This window comes from Pelophylax lessonae (genome assembly GCF_965119305.1).
Source record: "Pelophylax lessonae genome assembly, chromosome: 1".
In the NCBI taxonomy this organism is placed as follows: Eukaryota; Metazoa; Chordata; class Amphibia; order Anura; family Ranidae; genus Pelophylax; species Pelophylax lessonae.
Genome location: NC_138768.1, coordinates 637249771 through 637268861, shown reverse-complemented (window position 1 = coordinate 637268861; position 19091 = coordinate 637249771). Strand labels below are relative to the sequence as shown.

Genomic DNA, 19091 nt, shown 5'->3' with positions numbered 1-19091 from the left:
CACCTACCCATCAGAGTACCCGAGTACCTTCCACCTGCTCATCAGAGTACCTGCCGCCTGATCACCAGTACCCGAGTACCTATCACCTGCCTGTCACCTGCCTATCAGAGTACCCGAGTACCTGTCACTTGCCTATCGGAGTACACGAGTACCTTCCACCTGCTAATCAGTACCCGAGTACCTATCACCTGCCCATCAGAGTTCCCGAGTACATGTCACCTGCCTATCGGAGTACCCGAGTACCTGCCACCTGCTCATCAGTACCAGAGTACCTGTCACCTACCCAGCAAAGTACCCGAGTACCTGTCACCCTTCATACAGCCACCATGTCCAAGTCCAAAAAGGTTTTCACTGCCGAAGAGGCCTATCAATTATTTACCCTGACGGATGAGAGCAGCGGGGAGCTCTCACTTTCCGATGCCGAAACCAATTCTGAATCTGGTTCAGAATTTGAGCCCTTTGAAGGCTTTACATCGGGAACTGAATTGGAGGAGGAAGAAGTTCGGCCTAAAAGACGCTGCACTGAAAACCAGGCAGATACCGGCAGCGCCAATGGCCAATCGGCAAATGCCAACGGCGCTGGACCCCAGGAGTACAAGCACTGGAATTTTACACCAGCCCCAAAGAAGCAGAGCCCAAATGCAGCCTCCGGATGCCTTGGCAAACTCATTGTGGCTGCCTTCTTGCTCTGGGTCAGCTACAATCCCCCCCTTCACAGCACAGCCAGGTTTGCAGGTCAACACCGAAAATGTTGTTCTCATTGATTATCTATTTTTTCCTATGGAGTTCCTTCAAGGCATCGTGGACCAAACAAAGATTTTTGCCAAACAGTTCATAGAGAACAACCCCACCTCATATCATGCCCGTCCTTTTGAATGGAGACCCCTAACATTAGAAGAGTTAAGTGTTTTTGGGCCTTACCATCAATATGAGGGTTACAAAAAAAAAAAAAAAAAACGAGCTGCATTCCTATTGGTCCACCAAACCCACCCACCCACCATATGCCACCTTATTCATCGGTCATGTCCAGGTCCCGCTATGAAAATATAATGCGCTTCCTGCATTTCAATGATAGTTCGCAGTGCCCTCCCCGAGATGATCCCAATTTTGATAAACTCTATAAAATTTGCCCCCAATTGATTTATTTTCTAGACGGTTTCCCGAAGTTTATATTCCTGACCAAAACATTGCTGTGGACGAATCACTGGTCCATTTCACAAGCCGGCTGGCATTTAAGCAGTACATTACCAGCAAGAGGGCTAGGTACGGCTTAAAACTTAACAAGTTCTGCGAAAGTAAAACTGGATATGTGTACGCCTTTCGTGTGTACGAAGGCAGAGACTCCCAGCTCCAGCCCCCTTAGTGCCCAACGTACATGGGAATAAGTGGGAAGATTGTCTGGGACCTAGCCTTCCCACTGTTGCAAAAGGGGTACCACATTTATATGGACAACTACTACACCAGTTTGCCCCTTTTACGCCACCTGTACCTCAAAAAAACCTTGGCCTGCGGTACAGTAAGAAAAAAACGGAAGGGCTTCCCGCAGAGTCTTGTCACCACTCCATTATAAATCAGGGAATCCGCAAGCCTAAGGAATGACGAAGTAATGGCTTTGAAGTGGAGGGATAGTAAGGACGTTTACATCATGTCCACCATCCACGATGACACCTTAGTGGAAATTCAAAGACGACGCAGTCCTGTTCGAAGTCCCGTTCAAAAGCCTGCTTGTATCCACGAGTACAATAAGTACATGGGAGGGGGATGGATTTGAATGATCAAATGCTGCAGCCCTATCTCCCGACACAAAAGACCCTCTTTTGGTACAAAAAAGTTGGTTTACTTTTTCCATTTGGCCATGTACAACGCATATGTCACCTATCAAAAGTCAACACTAACACCAATGCTCTTCCTCCATTTTATTGAAGATATTGCCACTGCCCTGATTTACCAGCAAGGACCCCCCCCAGAAATCATTTGTTCCGATTGTGTCAGCAGACTTCATGAGCGCCATTTCCCTTACCATATCCCACTATTAGAAACCGGAAGACGACGCCAAAAAAGGGTGTGTAGCAAAAAAGGAGTTAGGATAGACACCAGTTTCCATTGTACCGATTGTCCCTCCCAACCTGGCCTATGCATCGGAGATTGCTTCAAAATCTATCACACTGCCCTAAACTTTTAGCCCATATATTTCAATCAGACTGCCATTTCCCCTTTTTCCATTTTTGTGCTGAATATTTTCCTGCTGCCTCAACCAACCACATCACTGCCTTCCATATGAACCGACCCTGGCCTGTATATCAATTATGCCTCTGCCTGCCGTCTGCATTGTTTATCCGCCATGTTTCTGCCTTTCACGTGAACTGACCCTGGACTGTTTATCGATTATGCCTTAGCCTACCGTCTATTTCTGCCTTTTACCTGCACTGACCTCGGCCTGTTACAACCATGTTTTTTGCCTGCCACTTAGACTGATCCTTCACCCTGCTACTGTAGTAGTGGGATTCAAAATGAAACAGGGGTCTCACTTTTGTGAGGGGCTTCAGAATATAGTGTTCAGATATGAGAAAAACAGTTTTTGGTTTTCTCTGAGTTTGTAATCTCTGAACAGGGTCTGGAGTCCGGAGGCTTCAAAGCGATTTGGGTGGGAGAAGCCTCTACCCCTGTCCCCATTCTTTCCCGACGAGGCCCTAAGCTTGATGGTCCTGCCTGCTGCCTGGACCAATACATTGGCTGTGCTGATAATATCCCTGCCTGCACTGACCCAGGACTTTTTATGGAACATGTGCCTGTTGCCTGGACCAATACTTGGGCTGTACTGACCATATCTCTGCCTGCACTAATTATGGACAGTATTCCTGCCTGCTGCATGGACAATCCTTTTGCTGCTGCTGACCATATCCCTGCCTACTACCTGGACCAATGCTTTGGCTGAGCTGACAATATCTCTACCTGTACTGACTATGGACAGTATTCCTACCTGCTGCCTGGACAATCCTTTCACTGTCGCTGTCTACATTCCTGCCTGCTGCCTGGACCACTGCACTGCTAAAACCACAGGTAATCTTTTGTTTACCCTTTGCTCAGCAGAATGTATTTTGGTATGTATTATGCTATGTGTTAGGGGCCTTCAACAATGTGATAGGTTGTTAGGAATTTATGTGCGTGATTTATGTCCCTGGGACACATGATGGTGCTCCTTGGATGTTGGGCCCCTCTATATGGCTAGGCTGTGAAAGTCTCACACATGTGGTATTGCCATACTCAGGAGGAGTGGCAGAATGTATTTTGGGGTGTAATTTCTGCTGTGTACATGCTGTGTGTTAGGAATATCCTATAAATTGACAACTTTGTGTAAAAAAAACATTTTACATAAACTTGTGGAAAAAAAATGACATGTTCAAAAGACCCATAATGCCTCAGAATATACGTTGATGTTTGCTTTCCAAAATGGGGTCATTTTGTGGGCGTTTCCATTGTATTGGTGCTCTAGGGCCTTCAAAAGGGTGATAGGTAGTCAGAAAGTTTTATGTGTATTTATGCTCCTAGAATGCCTGAAGGTGCTCTTTTTGTGGCCAGGCTGTGTAAAAGTCTCACACATGTGGTATCACCATACTCATGGGGTGTCATTTTTGCTGTGTACATGCTATGTGTTAGAAATAGCTTATAAATTGACAACTTTGTGGGAAAAAAAAGAAAAAAACATTTTTTTTCTTCATTTTCCCAAGAATTGTGGGAAAAAATTATAACTTCAAAAAAACTCACCATGCCTCTTACTAAATACCTTGGACTGTCTACTTTACAAAAAGGGGTAATTTTGGGGGTATTTGTACTGTCCTGACATTTCAGGGCCTCAAGAAAGGAGATAGGCTGTCAGTACATCTGGTGTGATCAATTTTCAGTAATTGGTACCATAGCTTCTAGACTCCATAACTTGCACACAGACTAAATAATATACACTAATTTGGGTTAATTTTACCAGAGATATGTAGCAGTATACATTTTGGCCCAAATGTATGAATAAAAATTATTTTTTGCAAACTTTTTATTTTTTTGCAAAATGTTATAATAGAAACTAAAAAGGTGTTTTTTTTTTTCAAAATGTTTGCTCTTTTTTTGCTTATATCACGAAAAAAAAAAAAAAAAAAAACCCCAGTTGTGATCAAATACTACCAAAAGAAAGCTCTATTTGTGTGAAAAAAAAAAAGACAAAAATTTTGTTTGGTTACAGTGTAGCATGACTGAGCAATTGTCATTCAAAGTGGGAGAGTGCTGAAAGGTGAAAATTGGTCTGGGCAGGAAGGTGGTCTAACTGCTCTGTATGGAAGTGGTTAATAATAGACTTCACTGTGCTTCTAGACCGAATACATTTTTTAGATCCATCCCCTGACTTGTGTCTGTCCACAATTTTATCCCAGAGACCTTTTGACAGTGCCCTGACACCCATAGCTGATTGTTCGCTTCTGTTACACTACCAAGGACTAAAATGCTCCAGAAAAGCGCTTTTCATGTGGAGCTAATCAAAATGCCAACAGCTGACCACAGCTGAAAGTCAAATGGCTTTGTGAGGTATTGAGAAGGTATTTAGCTACATCTAATTGGGCTTACAATTATGTTAGGAGGGGGCGTGATCCCTTTTCCAACTCCGTGATTCTGTTTTTGATCTTTTTACATTTTTTTCTGACATGTTGGTGTTCTACCTTTCAATCTTTCATTCGTATGTTATAAGCTGCACAGAGTAAATACAGCTGGATAGAAACAAAAACCGTGTGCCTTCATTTCAGGCTGCAAAGCAAAAACAGGATTTATAGGGGGGGGGGGGGGTTCTTTTCTATACCCACTGTATGTTTTAGGGTGTTCAAACTTGTGGCGTCCACTGAGGACATTATGTATGGGGGGGGGGGGGGGGGGAACAGTACATGTTTTGAAGCTCATTACCAGCAGTTCAGCAGTTGGGGGGGGGGGGGGGAATAACACCGCACAGTTAAGCTGCGTTTTTCCTGACCTGAAATGGAGGAGCTGGGGGTTGTACATATGCCACTGCTGCAGTGTCTCGCTTTGCAGCAAAAAATATACCCCGTAGTTTTGACCGTGTTTCACCCGAGAACGAGACCCATTCAAGTGAATAGGATTGCAAAGTGGTTGCAGAGTCCGAAGGGTTAAATCAGGCAGTGAGCAAGTGATACAATGCACTGTGAATTTTATTTTATTTTTTTACAAGGCTTGTATGAGAAACTTGATGTTTTGCAACCATGCCTTAAACTTTCTGCCAATGCCAAGCATGCATTTACAGTGTGTTTATGGCCGGATTGACATTTGACAGGCAGTGAAAAGGTAATGTGTTGCTTCCTCGCTGTCTAATTTTACCCATTAAGCTATGCATATAGACCTGCATTAGTTGCATTTGGCAACAGTAACACTTGCCGAAAGCAACATGTGGTTTAATTTGTGCTGCAGCTGGGTGTCAACTTTCGGGCAGGTTTTTGGGGGATACAGTAGAATTATAGCTCAGCCACCTGGTTTTCCTGCTTCCTAGTCACTTGCGAGAATGAGCTTTTCAATGCCTTTGTGAAAAAGCCCTTTTAGAGTGTAGAATAGAGCAAGAGTGACCAAATGGGGTCCAGGGGGCAGATGGTGAGAGGACATGTGTAGCAACACCCTCAGTGGTTAAAGGTTCAAAAGAATAGAGAGTACTGAATGTGGTGGTAGACACTGACTGTTAATGGAGGGAGACAGAACTGGACAGTGAAGGAGATCTCATTGAAAATTGCATGCATCTTGCTTATAAATTAATGGATTGGCAATGTCCTGAGTGGCAATATTCATTTTGGAATAAGCAGTGACGACGTACAATCGCTTTGAGGTTTTTAACTACAATCTGAGCCCCCATCTGGAAGATTTGCTCAGAATTTCTGCCTGATTCCAGTGAGGTGCAAAGAACAACTAAGAACAGATTCTAACATTTTACTTATGCTATATTTACAAAAATATTTTATGGTTGCCTGTATACCTATAAGGGATTCATTCTTACATCCTGTGCTGGAAGCACACAGAGCAATAAAAAAAATACTCATAACCAATCTGGCTACAGGGTGGATGGGGCTGGGTAAGCATACCACTGGAGGGTCCCCTGGACGACATATGTTTCCCCCTTTACAATACATGGTTCAGCCCCCCCCTCTTTTTTTCTCATTTTGCTTCTTTCGGTTCCTGGTACGACACAGTCCAATTCCTGGAACAGATCACTCAATTAGGAAGATCCCTTTGGCGTTCGTGAGATTTTTTTTTTTTTAATCCACCACAATATCAATATCAAGCCCTTCCCCACCAAAGCAGGTACACCCTTCCCTGTCCGGGAACGAGACGCTGTATTTGTCAGTCGCTTCTTTTGGACCCTGGTTTATGCCTTTTCCACATGGTTCCAACTCTGATAGATATGTGTACCTGTTTGTTACTATTGAATTGTCAACTTAAAATATCTTAACCGCTTGCCGACCGCCGCAAGTAGATATACTGCGGCGGTCAGCCCCTCACAGGCAAAGTGACGTATATATACGTCACTAGCCTGTGAGGCTCTGGGGAGCGCTCCCGCTCGGTCACGGACCCCCCCCCCGCGCGTGTGACCGGCGGACCCGATGTCCGCCGCTCACTCTGCGATCGTCGGGGGAGAGGGAGAAAGGCAAGCAGCTTGTGTAAACAAGCTGCCTGTCATTCTCCCCTGTGTAGAAACACTGATCATACGGTTCTACTATGTAGGACCGTTGATCAGTGTTCCTACAGCTCAAGCCACAGCCAATCACAGTTAGAATCACGCCCCTAGGGACACACACAGCCCCTCCCTCTCAAATAAAGTTAACCCCTTCACTGCCAGTGTAATTTTACAGTAAGTGCATATATATATGAAAAAAAATATATATGTAGCACAAATCTGCCCTCTACTGGTGATACATTATATCCCCTGCGCTCAAGTAGCCTCAAAACAAGTCAGACAAAACCGCAGCTACTTTAAAAAGAAGTGTGTAAAAGTATACTCAAATATATATCGTCCCTAGGAACATATACAAAAGTACAAGTAGCGCAGGTATAATTGAGGAGAAATGACGTAGCATATAAACCAGCCAAATCTTGATACAGTCCTTAAACGTCCATGAATGCAAAAATTTAGTGCAAAAACTTCAATGCAAAAACTTCAATGCAAAAATTCAAAACAAAGGGTTAATTCCTCAGTAATAGTCCAATCCACCAAGTGAGAAACACCTTCAAGTGTTGGGGTCACCACTGCTCTACACCTCCACCGATGTGATAATGGGGGGACTGGCAACTCACCAGAAGCTGTGGCCCTCCTATTTGCATAGGACAGGCAAACAGGTTGTGGTATCACAAATCCCACTCAGGAACAATTACTGCTGCTATTACTGGATTTCAATCACTTCTTCTCCCGGCATTAGCTCAGATGGTAAACATAAGGGGAAAGAAGGAACCGCACTAGTGTGATATTGTTTCACCCATCGGATATTTATTCAGAAAAACCCAATACATATGTATTCACAAACGCAATAAAACAGTAAGCCTTCAGTATCAGTGCTACGGGTACCGTGGTATGCTGTGTCGATCCTGCTCACCCTCTCCATGCTGGTGTCTCGGATCTCCAAAGCTGCCGCTCGTGTCCCTTTGATAAAGTCGGAAATGACGAAACGCGTCAGAGCATGAACCTTACGGCGACCAGAAGTGCACGGGGGACACGAGCGGCAGCTTTGGAGATCCGAGACACCAGCGTGGAGAGGGTGAGCAGGATCGACACAGCATACCACGGTACCCGTAGCACTGATACTGAAGGCTTACTGTTTTATTGCGTTTGTGAGTACATATGTATTGGGTTTTTCTGAATAAATATCCGATGGGTGAAACAATATCACACTAGTGCGGTTCCTTCTTTCCCCTTATGTTTACCATCTGAGCTAATGCCGGGAGAAGAAGTGATTGAAATCCAGTAATAGCAGCAGTAATTGTTCCTGAGTGGGATTTGTGATACCACAACCTGTTTGCCTGTCCTATGCAAATAGGAGGGCCACAGCTTCTGGTGAGTTGCCAGTCCCCCCATTATCACATCGGTGGAGGTGTAGAGCAGTGGTGACCCCAACACTTGAAGGTGTTTCTCACTTGGTGGATTGGACTATTACTGAGGAATTAACCCTTTGTTTTGAATTTTTGCATTGAATTTTTTGCATTGAAGTTTTTGCACTAAATTTTTGCATTCATGGACGTTTAAGGACTGTATCAAGATTTGGCTGGTTTATATGCTACTTCATTTCTCCTCAATTATACCTGCGCTACTTGTACTTTTGTATATGTTACTAGGGACGATATATATTTGAGTATACTTTTACAGTGCATATATATAGCACTGATTACTGTAGAAATGTCACTGGTAACCCCAAAAGTGTCAAAAATGTCAGCCAAGGGTCCGATCTGTCCGTCCCAATGTCGCAGTACCGCAAAAAAAAAAAAAAAGAAAATCGCAGATCGCCGCCATTACGCGTTAAAAAAAAAAAAACAACAAAAATGACAAAAATCTTTCCCTTTGTTAGTAAACGCGATAACTTTTGCGCAAACCAATCCAATCAAAATACGCTTTTTGCGATTTTTTTTACCAAACATATGTAGCATAAAACAAATTGGCCAAAAATGTTAAAAGATTTTGATTTTTACTTTTTTTTGGGGGGAATTTCATATAAAAAAATGTGAAAAATATTGTTATTTTTGCAAAATTTACGCTTTTTTTTGTTTATAGCGCGTGATCAAAAAAAAAAAAAAAAAATCGCACAGGTGATCAAATACCACCAAAAGAAAGCTCTGTTTGTGGGAAAAAAAAGGATGTCAAATTCGTTTAGGTACAGCGTCGCACGACCGCACAATTGTCCGTTAAACTTACGCAGTGCCGAATCGCAAAATACCCCCTGGTCTTTTAGCAGCCAAATCCTCCAGGGCTTAAGTGGTTAAATAAAAATGTTTTAATTTTTATTTTTTTTTATATAAATACAAAGAACACTAGGAAAGGGAAAAATCTGTCATTTTATTTTTGCCGTGTTCCTGTTGGAGAAACTAACCTTCTTGTCTCTTATTACAAGGGTTTACCAGGACAGGCAGTGAGCGGAAAGCTCCCAAAATGGAGCCCTAATGCCAACTTTTTTTTACTATACATTTTGGAAAAACAACAATCCTACAATGGTCTTAACTGCTTTCAGAGATGCCACTGGGAAGATCTTCCACAGGTTGAAGCCCAGCTATAGCAATTTCTGTACAAGCAAGAATTAAGCTTCCCATGTTCTTCTCAGAAGTTAGTACACCATACAATTCCTGAGAGAATTCATCGGAGGGCAAGTAGTCAAGTAAGGGCAAGGGTGATTCAAGAGTTTGTGCTTTTTATAGATTTGTCTGGGGAATAAGCCCACAAACTGCAGATCTGAAGCTGGATACTATCTAACAATTTCCCAATGAGCAAATTGGCTTCATCAATAATTCTACTCATTTACAATTAAAGGGGGGGAAACACCAAGATAAACTGGGAAAATAAGCTTGTCGTAAACGTGTATATGTCTCAATAAGAACAAGGATGGCAATATATCTGGTTAACGCAGATCAAAGTTTGAGCCATAGGTGGTGATAAAAGCCCAATCCAGCGCAACAAAAAGTCAGCTAAATACAGTGGATAATACAGTTATCGGGTCAGTGTATTTGGGTAGTTGCAGGTCCTCGGCTGCCTGAATACAATAGCCAGCAGTGGGAATTCCTGCATCTACCCAGTTGGCAGGATGGGGGAATTGATTATCTCAACTGATTTGAAAATGAAGCCATGTACAGCTATCTTCAATAACAACTCAGCATCCATACCACCAGCTACTTCCATCTGTTAGTCTACAGCATGCTGAAAAATCTGTGCGCACAACTGTTTTGTTGCCCTTTATTTAAACCGAGGGACTCCTACATGGCATAAAACTTGAAATCAATTCTCTAATTGGTTGAATGCTATGTGGACTAAGTAATTGTCACTGCAGAGCTTTTAACCTCCCTGTACCTGCTATCCCAGAAAACACATTAGAACAGGCAAAACTACTTGTGCAGCCTGTCACTCATGCCAATATGCTTTTACTCAGTATACAAGTAGTATTAAATGCTGCAGATTAGTAAACATTACCCATTTCTCTGAACTCTTCATTAATCAGCTCCAGCCAAGCCACATCCATCTCATTTAGGTCATAGCGGCAAACTCCTTCTGCAAGTGTCCTGATGTCAACATATCCTAGTTCTGGAGGGTCAGACCCAGACGAGTGGATGTACTTGCGAGGTCTACTGTATGTGACTACTTTCTCTTTCTCAGCGATTGCCCTACGAAAAAAAAAAAAAATGTAAAAGCGTTAAGTGAAGGGGTTAAGCGCAAAAAAATAAAAAAATAAAGACTCCAGTGTCACAAATATTTTTAAACAAACCAGTCAGTCTGCTTCGGACCTATTGTCTATATCACACAGAGACAAGACAAAAAATAAAGCAGTACTTTTTATTTCAATGACATTTTGGCCCCTTTCACAGTAGCGCGACTTGTCCCGCGATTTTGGACCGCAAAATCGCATGGCAAGTCGTTTTCCATTATCTTCAATGAGCCCCATTCATATCAGTGCGTTTTGAAGTCGCACCGACTTCAAAGTAGTTCCTGAACTACTTTGGCACGATTTTAATGTGCTTTGAGATATAACCCTGAGCCATTGCTCAAAATCGCGGCAAAGTCGCATCAAAATCGCACCGCGATTCGCAGTAAAATCGCGTCGCATATGTGTGAAAGGGGCCTTAGGCTAGTTTCCCCCTAGTGCAGCTGTGACTTGATCTGGTCTTCAGTGCGATTATGTAATGTGACTAGATTGCATTTTTTTCATGCATTCTTCATTTTTCAAGTTTACCTAGTTTTTACATAGGTGTAAACTACCAAAATCAAAATACATTACAGACCACCCAAAAAGTGGGTGTAGAAAAAGAAAACATAGAATCAAAGAGAAAAAAAGAACCCTATATACAGACAATTATGAAGACAATGTTAACACCAGGGCTTGATAAATTTGCCTGAAATAATCTAGGAGCCAGCTGAAAAAGTTAGGAGACAGTTTTTTTTTTCTTAAACAACCAAGCTTTATTTAAAAAAAATCCCACTCTCCTCTATAGGGCAATCGGATGGAAACAGACTGTCTGTTTCCAACTGATCTGATCCACGGGATGGATAGAAAATAGAACCACCATCCGTCTGTTTTTGGCGGACAGGATCAGATGGTGGCAGATTACAGCTCCATAGAGGAGACTGAAGGGTCCGATCAGGTCTGCCTGAAAAACTGACAGGTGGACCTGATCAGACAGCCCGTGTGAAAGGGGCGTTCGGCTGTGTGGCTGTGGCATGGCGATGAGAAAAAAAAAATGATATATACAGTGGGTACGGAAAGTATTCAGACCCCCTTAAATTTTTCACTCTTTGTTATATTGCAGCCATTTGCTAAAATCATTTAAGTTCATTCTCCTTCCTCATGAATGTACACACAGCACCCCATACTGACAGAAAAACACAGAATTGTTGACATTGTTGCAGATTTATTAAAAAAGAAAAACTGAAATATCACATGGTCCTAAGTATTCAGACCCTTTGCTGTGACACTCATATATTTAACTGAGGTGCTTTCCATTTCTTCTGATCATCCTTGAGATGGTTCTACACCTTCATTTGAGTCCAGCTGTGTTTGATTATACTGATTGGACTTGATTAGGAAAGCCACACACCTGTCTATACAAGACCATCCAGATCACAATGCATGTCAGAGCAAATGAGAATCATGAGGTCAAAGGAACTGCCTGAAGAGCTCAGAGACAGAATTGTGGCAAGGCACAGATCTGGCCAAGGTTACAAAAAGATTTCTGCTGCACTTAAGGTTCCTAAGAGCACAGTGGCCTCCATAATCCTCAAATGGAAGACGTTTGGGACGACCAGAACCCTTCCTAGAGCTGGCCGTCCGGCCAAACTGAGCTATCGGGGGAGAAGAGCCTTGGTGAGAGAGGTAAAGAAGAACCCAAAGATCACTGTGGCTGAGCTCCAGAGATGCAGTCAGGAGATGGGAGAAAGTTGTAGAAAGTCAACCATCACTACAGCCCTCCACCAGTCGGGGCTTTATGGCAGAGTGGCCCAACGGAAGCCTCTCCTCAGTGTAAGACACATGAAAGCCCGCATGGAGTTTGCTAAAAAATAACTGAAGGACTCCAAGATGGTGAGAAATAAGATTCTCTGGTCTGATGAGACCAAAATAGAACTTTTTGGCCTTAATTATAAGCGGTATGTGTGGAGAAAACCAGGCACTGCTCATCACCTGTCCAATACAGTCCCAACAGTGAAGCATGGTGGTGGCAGCATCATGCTGTGGGGGTGTTTTTCAGCTGCAGGGACAGGACGACTGGTTGCAATCGAGGGAAAGATGAATGCGGCCAAGTACAGGGATATCCTGGACAAAAACCTTCTCCAGAGTGCTCTGGACCTCAGACTAGGCCGAAGGTTTACCTTGCAACAAGACAATGACCCTAAGCACACAGCTAAAATAACGAAGGAGTGGCTTCACAACAACTCCGTGACTATTCTTGAATGGCCCAGCCAGAGCCCTGACTTAAACCCAATTGAGCATCTCTGGAGAGACCTAGAAATGGCTGTCCACCAACGTTTACCATCCAACCTGACAGAACTGGAGAGGATCTGCAAGGAGAAATGGCAGAGGATCCCCAAATCCAGGTGTGAAAGACTTGTTGCATCTTTCCCAAAAAGACTCCTGGCTGTATTAGATCAAAAGGGGGCTTCTACTAAATACTGAGCAAAGGGTCTGAATACTTAGGACCATGTGATATTTCAGTTTTTCTTTTTTAATAAATCTGCAACAATGTCAACAATTCTGTGTTTTTCTGTCAGTATGGGGTGCTATGTGTACATTCATGAGGAAGAAGAATGAACCTAAATGATTTTAGCATATGGCTCCCCGTTCTCACTGAAGAAGGCCGAAAAGCTGCGGCCTCAATTAATCGGATGGTTCGGTAGTCCGTGCACTCGGGGAGTGGGTGGGGGGGGGGCTCAAAAGGGACAGGACACCTCCTGCAGTGCACCCCAGGCACCAGGTCGCTAATTCTAGTCGCCAATGCGACCTGGCGCCCGGGGTTTGTCGAGCCCTGGTTAACACAGTACAATTAGCACTTGTCCAGGAGTGTAAATAACCAGTCTTGTCATGACTAGGTTGCATTTTGACTTATTTTTGATATTATTGCATTTTTTTGGTAGAGTAAGTTCGAGACTGGATGCTGGTTAAGGACCAACACCACTCATTCCTTAAAGTGGTTTAAAGGCAAGACATCTTAATACATTCCCTGCATTAAGGTAAAAAGTGTCCCATTAATTGTATTGCCCCCGACCTCCATATATACTTACCCAATTTCAATCCAGCACTGTACATGTATTAAGCGGCACTGGTCTCGGTTTCTTTCCTCAGAAGACACAGTGGCAGCAGCGGGAGCCACAGTGTGTTACAGTGTACAGTACTGTGTCCCCCGATTGCCCCCAAAATAACGACGAACTGTCTATAAGCCCATCACTGTACCCGAGTACCTGACACCAGCCCATCAGAGTACCCGAGTACTAATCTGCAGCCCATCAGAGTACCCGGGTACATGTTTCGTGGGGTCATTTTGTGGGCGTTTCCATTGTCCTGGTGCTCCAGGGCCTTCACAGGTGATTTTTTGCTATGCACATGCTATGTGTTAGAAATATCTTATACATTGACAACTTTGTGTAAAAAAAACAAAAAAACAAAAAAAAAACAAAAAAAAAAAAAAACTGGATTTTTGTCTTACTGTATAATCATTTTCTCTGATGTTAATTGACAGACACAGCTCCAGATCTTCTTGACCCTTGGGTTTATGCTCCCTACAGGAGTAGGACACTAGGTGGAAAAAAATTTGAATACGCCTATAGGGCAGTCTCAGCAGGTATATACTGCTTTAGGTCTTACAGTAAGACAAAAATCCAGTTTTCTCTTTTGTTTATTGACAGACACAAAATCTTCTTGACCCTTGGGACGTCCAAAGCAGTGTCAACATGAGGGGTAGGAAGAACACAGCAAGAAAAAAAAAAAAAAAAAACACACTTCCCAAAGGCTAAACCTAGCCAACCAGGTAAAAACTGGAGCTCAACCAGGAACAACTGGAGCCCACCTGACAAAAAAAAAACACCCTCAAAGAGGACTAATCCTCTCCAACAGCAGCCTGCAAAACCTTGCGGCCAAAAGAAGCATTCGCAGATGCCAACACTTCCACCTTATAATATTTTTTTGAAAGGGTGTACGGACGACCAAGTGGCTGCCCTGCAAACCTGCACTACCGACCCCTGATGACGGAAGGCCCAAGAAGCACTAAGCGCCCCCGTAGAATGCACCTTAACAAGGAGAGGAGGATCCTGACCCTTAATGGAATAGGCCTTCACCACCTGATTCATTTTTTTCTTCAAGAAATTCAAGGCCAGTGGACGCTCAAAGAAAATTGCCAGGCCCGAAATCTGTCCTTTGATGGTACTCAAGGCCAAGCGCTGAAACTCCAAAACATGAGACACCGACAAGGAACGGGGGGGAAGGCACAGGGGGGGGGGGAGAACCCCTGAGATTCACCCCAAGCAATATTCGCCTTCCAGACTCGATGATAAATCTTCTTAGAAGTAGATTTTCGAGCTTTTAACAGCATAGGAATCACAGATTCAGACACCCTCTATCCTTCAGCACCTGGCTTTCAGCAGCCTCAGTACCTGCGAGGCCACTAGGATGAAATTTTCCTTCTGCCTAGATTCTTCGCAGAGTCTCGGCAAAAGAGTTATCGGAGGAAATGTGTATACCAGATGATACTGGCCCCAAGGGGTCACCAGAGCCTCTGTTGCATCGGCCACTGTACCCCAAGCCCTTGCTACAAGCCTCTGCACCTTCCTGTTGAGATGAGGCGCCAACAGGTCTACATCAGGAGTCCCCTCACCAGAGACACAGTTGATGAAACCCCTCCAGGTGGAGAGACCATTCTCCTTGATGCAACGTCTGCCGACTGTGGTAGTCCGCCTGACAATTTTCCATCCCTGGAATATGCACAGCAGAGATGGGTGGAATAAAGCGTTCTGCCCACCTTAGAATGCCGGCTACTTCATGGGCCACTAGGGCACTTTTGTTGCCCCCACTACGATTGACATAAGCCACGGGATTGAATCCTTACCAGGTGCCCCTGCAGACGATCCGTTCATTGGGTCAGGCGATCCGTCCATTGGGTCAGGCGAAGCCTGATCGCCCGAATTTCCAGGATATTGATCGGCAGGCTGGACTCCTCCAGAATCCAAAGCCCCTGAGCACAATACGTGCACAAGACACCTCCCCACCAAGACAGGCTGGCATCCGTGGTGACCACCGTCCAGTACAGGGGGAGAAAGGATTTTCCCTGATGAAGCGCCGGAAAGCGGAGCCACCAGATCAGGGATCCCCTCCTACCTCGGCTCAACAGGATCAGATTGTCTAGAGACTCGGTTCTTTTTTCATTTTGCAAGAATCTCTTTTTGCAGAGATCGGGTATGGAACTGAGCAAACGGAACCGCCTCGAAGGTGGAGACCATCGAGATCAGTACCTGCATACAAGTCCTGAAAGATGACTGCCGGCTGGACAACAAGAGCCGTATCGCATCCTGAAACTTCTGGTGTTTAACCTCTGGAAGAAACACCCGTGTCCAGGGTCAGGCCCAGATAGTCCAGCTTGGTGGACGGGACCAGAACAGATTTTTGGAAATTCAGTTTCCATTCAAACTCTTGCAGAGTTTGCACCAAAATGTCCAGACTGTCTTTTAAGGCATGCAGAGACACTGTTTGCAGAAGGAGATCGTCCAAGTACCCCAGTACCGCAATCCCCCTCTGCCTTAGCAATGCTAACGCCGGGGCCAAAACTTTTGTAAACACCCGAGGAGCTGAGACAAGACCAAAGGGTAACACCACGAATTGATCGTGCTCCTCGCCCATGGTAAAGCGAAGGAAACTCTGATGTCTGACATATATTGGGATAGGATATTGATAGAGGCAAGCAAATCCCCTTGATTAAGGGATGTCACTTCCGTGCGAATGGACTCCATTCGAAATTTCTTAATCTGTACAAAACGGTTTAAGGCCTTGAGGTCCAGAACTGGACATACCTTGCCTTCCTTCCTGGGAACAGTAAATAGGTTTGAATAAAACCCTTAAAAGTGTTCCGATTCCGGAACCGGTACAATGATTCCCTGTGAAAGCAGATCCTGTACCGCCCCAAGACAACGTCATAGGCTATCTGGGGCCAAATGCAAGTCGGAAGGAAAGAACCTTGTCAGAGGCAAGGACCAGAACTTGATCTTGTTAACAGGACCGAATCAACTAGCGGACCCATTTGTCTTAAATCAAGGAGGTCCACAGATCCGGAAAGAAGCAGACGCCCCTCCCCCCCACCACAGATACGGGTTTCTTTAGGTAGAAGCGGGCTTGTCTGTGGTCCTGAAGGAACCCACTCTCCACTTACCAGGTCAGGGCCTCTTGGAATCCCCTGCGGGGTTACGGGCAGACTTTGATCCCTGGTCCTTCGATCCCAAGGGACACTTATGGACTGAGAAGAAAGGGCCATGTTTGCGACGAGACTCTTTGCTCTTGGTAGTCTGTGGAAGCAGGGTACTCCTACCTCCAATAAGAACCTTAATGATCTCTTCCCTGGAATCTCCGAACAAGCAGTCTCCTACAAAAGGGAGATCAGTCAATACCTTCTTGGAAGCCTGGTCCGCAGACCAGTACTTCAGCCATCATGCGGCATAGAGGCACCGCTGTCATAGACACCCTACAGGCTAAGGGGGCCGTATGGAGAGAGGCATCACAGATATACTGCAACCCCCGGACCAACTGGTCTGTCAGGTCAGGAGGAGATTGTCCCCCTTTCAATCCGTGCACATAAGCTTAGCCCATTCCGTTAAGGTCTGGGAAACCAAGGTAATGGCAAAAACCAGCCGAAGAATGGAACTGGCCATGGTAAAAAGGTATCAGACCAGAGATTCAGCTCTTCTGTCAAAAGGTTCCTTAAAGGACGGAGAGTCCCCCTCCAGGAGAAGGGTGGCTTTATTCAACGTGGAAAACTAAGTCCACCAGAGCTGGAACTGTCAGTTTCTTTAACAGGGGCTCCTCAAAAGGATACCTTCTAGCAAAATGTTTAGGGACCCCACAGTGCGTTTGGGGGAACCCCACTGACTCGCGGCAATTTTATTCAAAATAGACGGGAAAGGGAAACACCTTTACCGCTTTGGAGGCTTTGCGGGTACCTAATTTCACCGGGGCAGTTGAAGCAGCAGTAGCTGCCTCCTCCAATTTCAACGTTTCCTGCACTGATACAATTAGCGCATCCACTAGCGCCTTTTCCTGTGCGGCTGTAGTGGAAAAGGATTCAGCCTCACTATCAGAGCACTCAGGGTGCGTGGGCTCAGACCCAGTAGGGCTACTCGCTTCAGCGGCAGCTAAATCAACCTCAGAATCTGAGGAGACAGGTGGAGATTCAGGTGAAGGATGCTTTTTTCTAGTCCTATTTTGGAGGGCCACCGCTGTGTGCACTTTTGTTTTATTTATAAGAGCATTAAATTATACTGTTTGGCACTAAGCAGTTTGTTCAGGGGGGTTCATTATTATTTTTTTAGCCCACCCATTAGCTCCTTTTTAGCACAAGCACTTTATCACTGCAATATTTCATTATATGTTTGATTTTTTATGGTGGAAACAATTTACAGTTTGATTAACAGGTAGCGCCTTTTACAAACCTTCTCCTTTCCTTTTTAACATTAGAAAAAACTGAAGACCTATAGTAGGAAGTGGGAGTATACCCCCTGTGACTGCCCTATAGGCGTAGTCAAACTTTATGCTGCCCCCTACTCCTGTAGGGGGCAGCATATACTCAAGGGTCAAGAAGATCTGGAGCTGCGTCCTTCAATGAACGAAAGAGAAAATACATTTTCATTTTCTTTCTACATTTTCCAAAAACTTGTGTATAAAAAAAAATGGACATGTTCAAAAGATTATGCCTCCTAGAATATACATTGGGGTGTTGCTTTCAAAGATGGGGGTGTGGGGTGATGGGGGTTAGGGGTAATGCCAATGTCTTGGTGCTCCAGGACCTTCAAAAGTGTGATTGGTAGTCAAAAGTGTGATTGGTGTGTAATTTATGCTCCTAAAACGCCATGCTCCGAACGAGTAGCAGAATGTGTTTTGGGGTGTCATTGCAAGTATGCATACGGCGTGCGTGAGAATTATCAATAGGACAATTTTGTATTAAACAAATTCATTTCTTCAATGTCCTAAGAATGAAGGGAAAAAATTACAACTCACCATGCTTCTTACTAAATACCTTGGACTTTCCAAAAAGGAGTAATTTGGGTGGTATTTGTAGTGTCCTGACATTTCAGGGCCTCAAGAAATGATACATCAGGTACATCATGTATGAGCAATTTTCAATGATTGATACTATAGCTTGTAGACTAACTTTCACACGGACTAAACATTATACACTCATTTGGGTTATTTTTACCAAGGATATGAAAATTTTATATCAATTTTGGCACAAATTTATGAACAAAAATGACTTATTTGCTAAAATTTTATAATAGAAAATTAAAAAAAGTTTTTTTTTTTTTAAATGTTCACTATTTTTTCCTTCAGAACGCAAAAAAATAAAATAAAAAACCCAATGGTGAATAAATACCACAAAAAGAAACCTTTGTGTGTAGAAAAAAAATGATAAAAAAAAATTCTGTTTGGGGTACAGTGTAATTGTCATTCTAAGTGTGAGAGCACTGAAAGCTCAAAATTGGTCTGGACAGAAAGGGCGTAAAAGTTTCCTGTGTATTGAAATGGTTAAATACAGCGCTGAAGTAATAAATCATACAAAAAAAAAAATCCACATGAATAAAAAAAAAAAAAAAAAAATGATTTATACAGTACTGTGCAACCGTTTTAGGC

General features: G+C 43.8%; 1 protein-coding gene across 3 annotated transcripts in view; it reads right to left on the bottom strand.

Annotated features, from left to right (window-relative positions):
- The window catches only part of JADE1 (jade family PHD finger 1), a 353837-nt gene that overhangs the window by 131112 nt on the left and 203634 nt on the right, over nt 1-19091 (bottom strand). For all 3 annotated transcript variants that reach the window (XM_082270299.1, XM_082270301.1, XM_082270300.1), the window contains exon 5: nt 10196-10386. In XM_082270299.1, coding sequence (XP_082126425.1) covers nt 10196-10386 — 191 coding nt within the window. The remainder of the gene's footprint in view (nt 1-10195; nt 10387-19091) is intronic.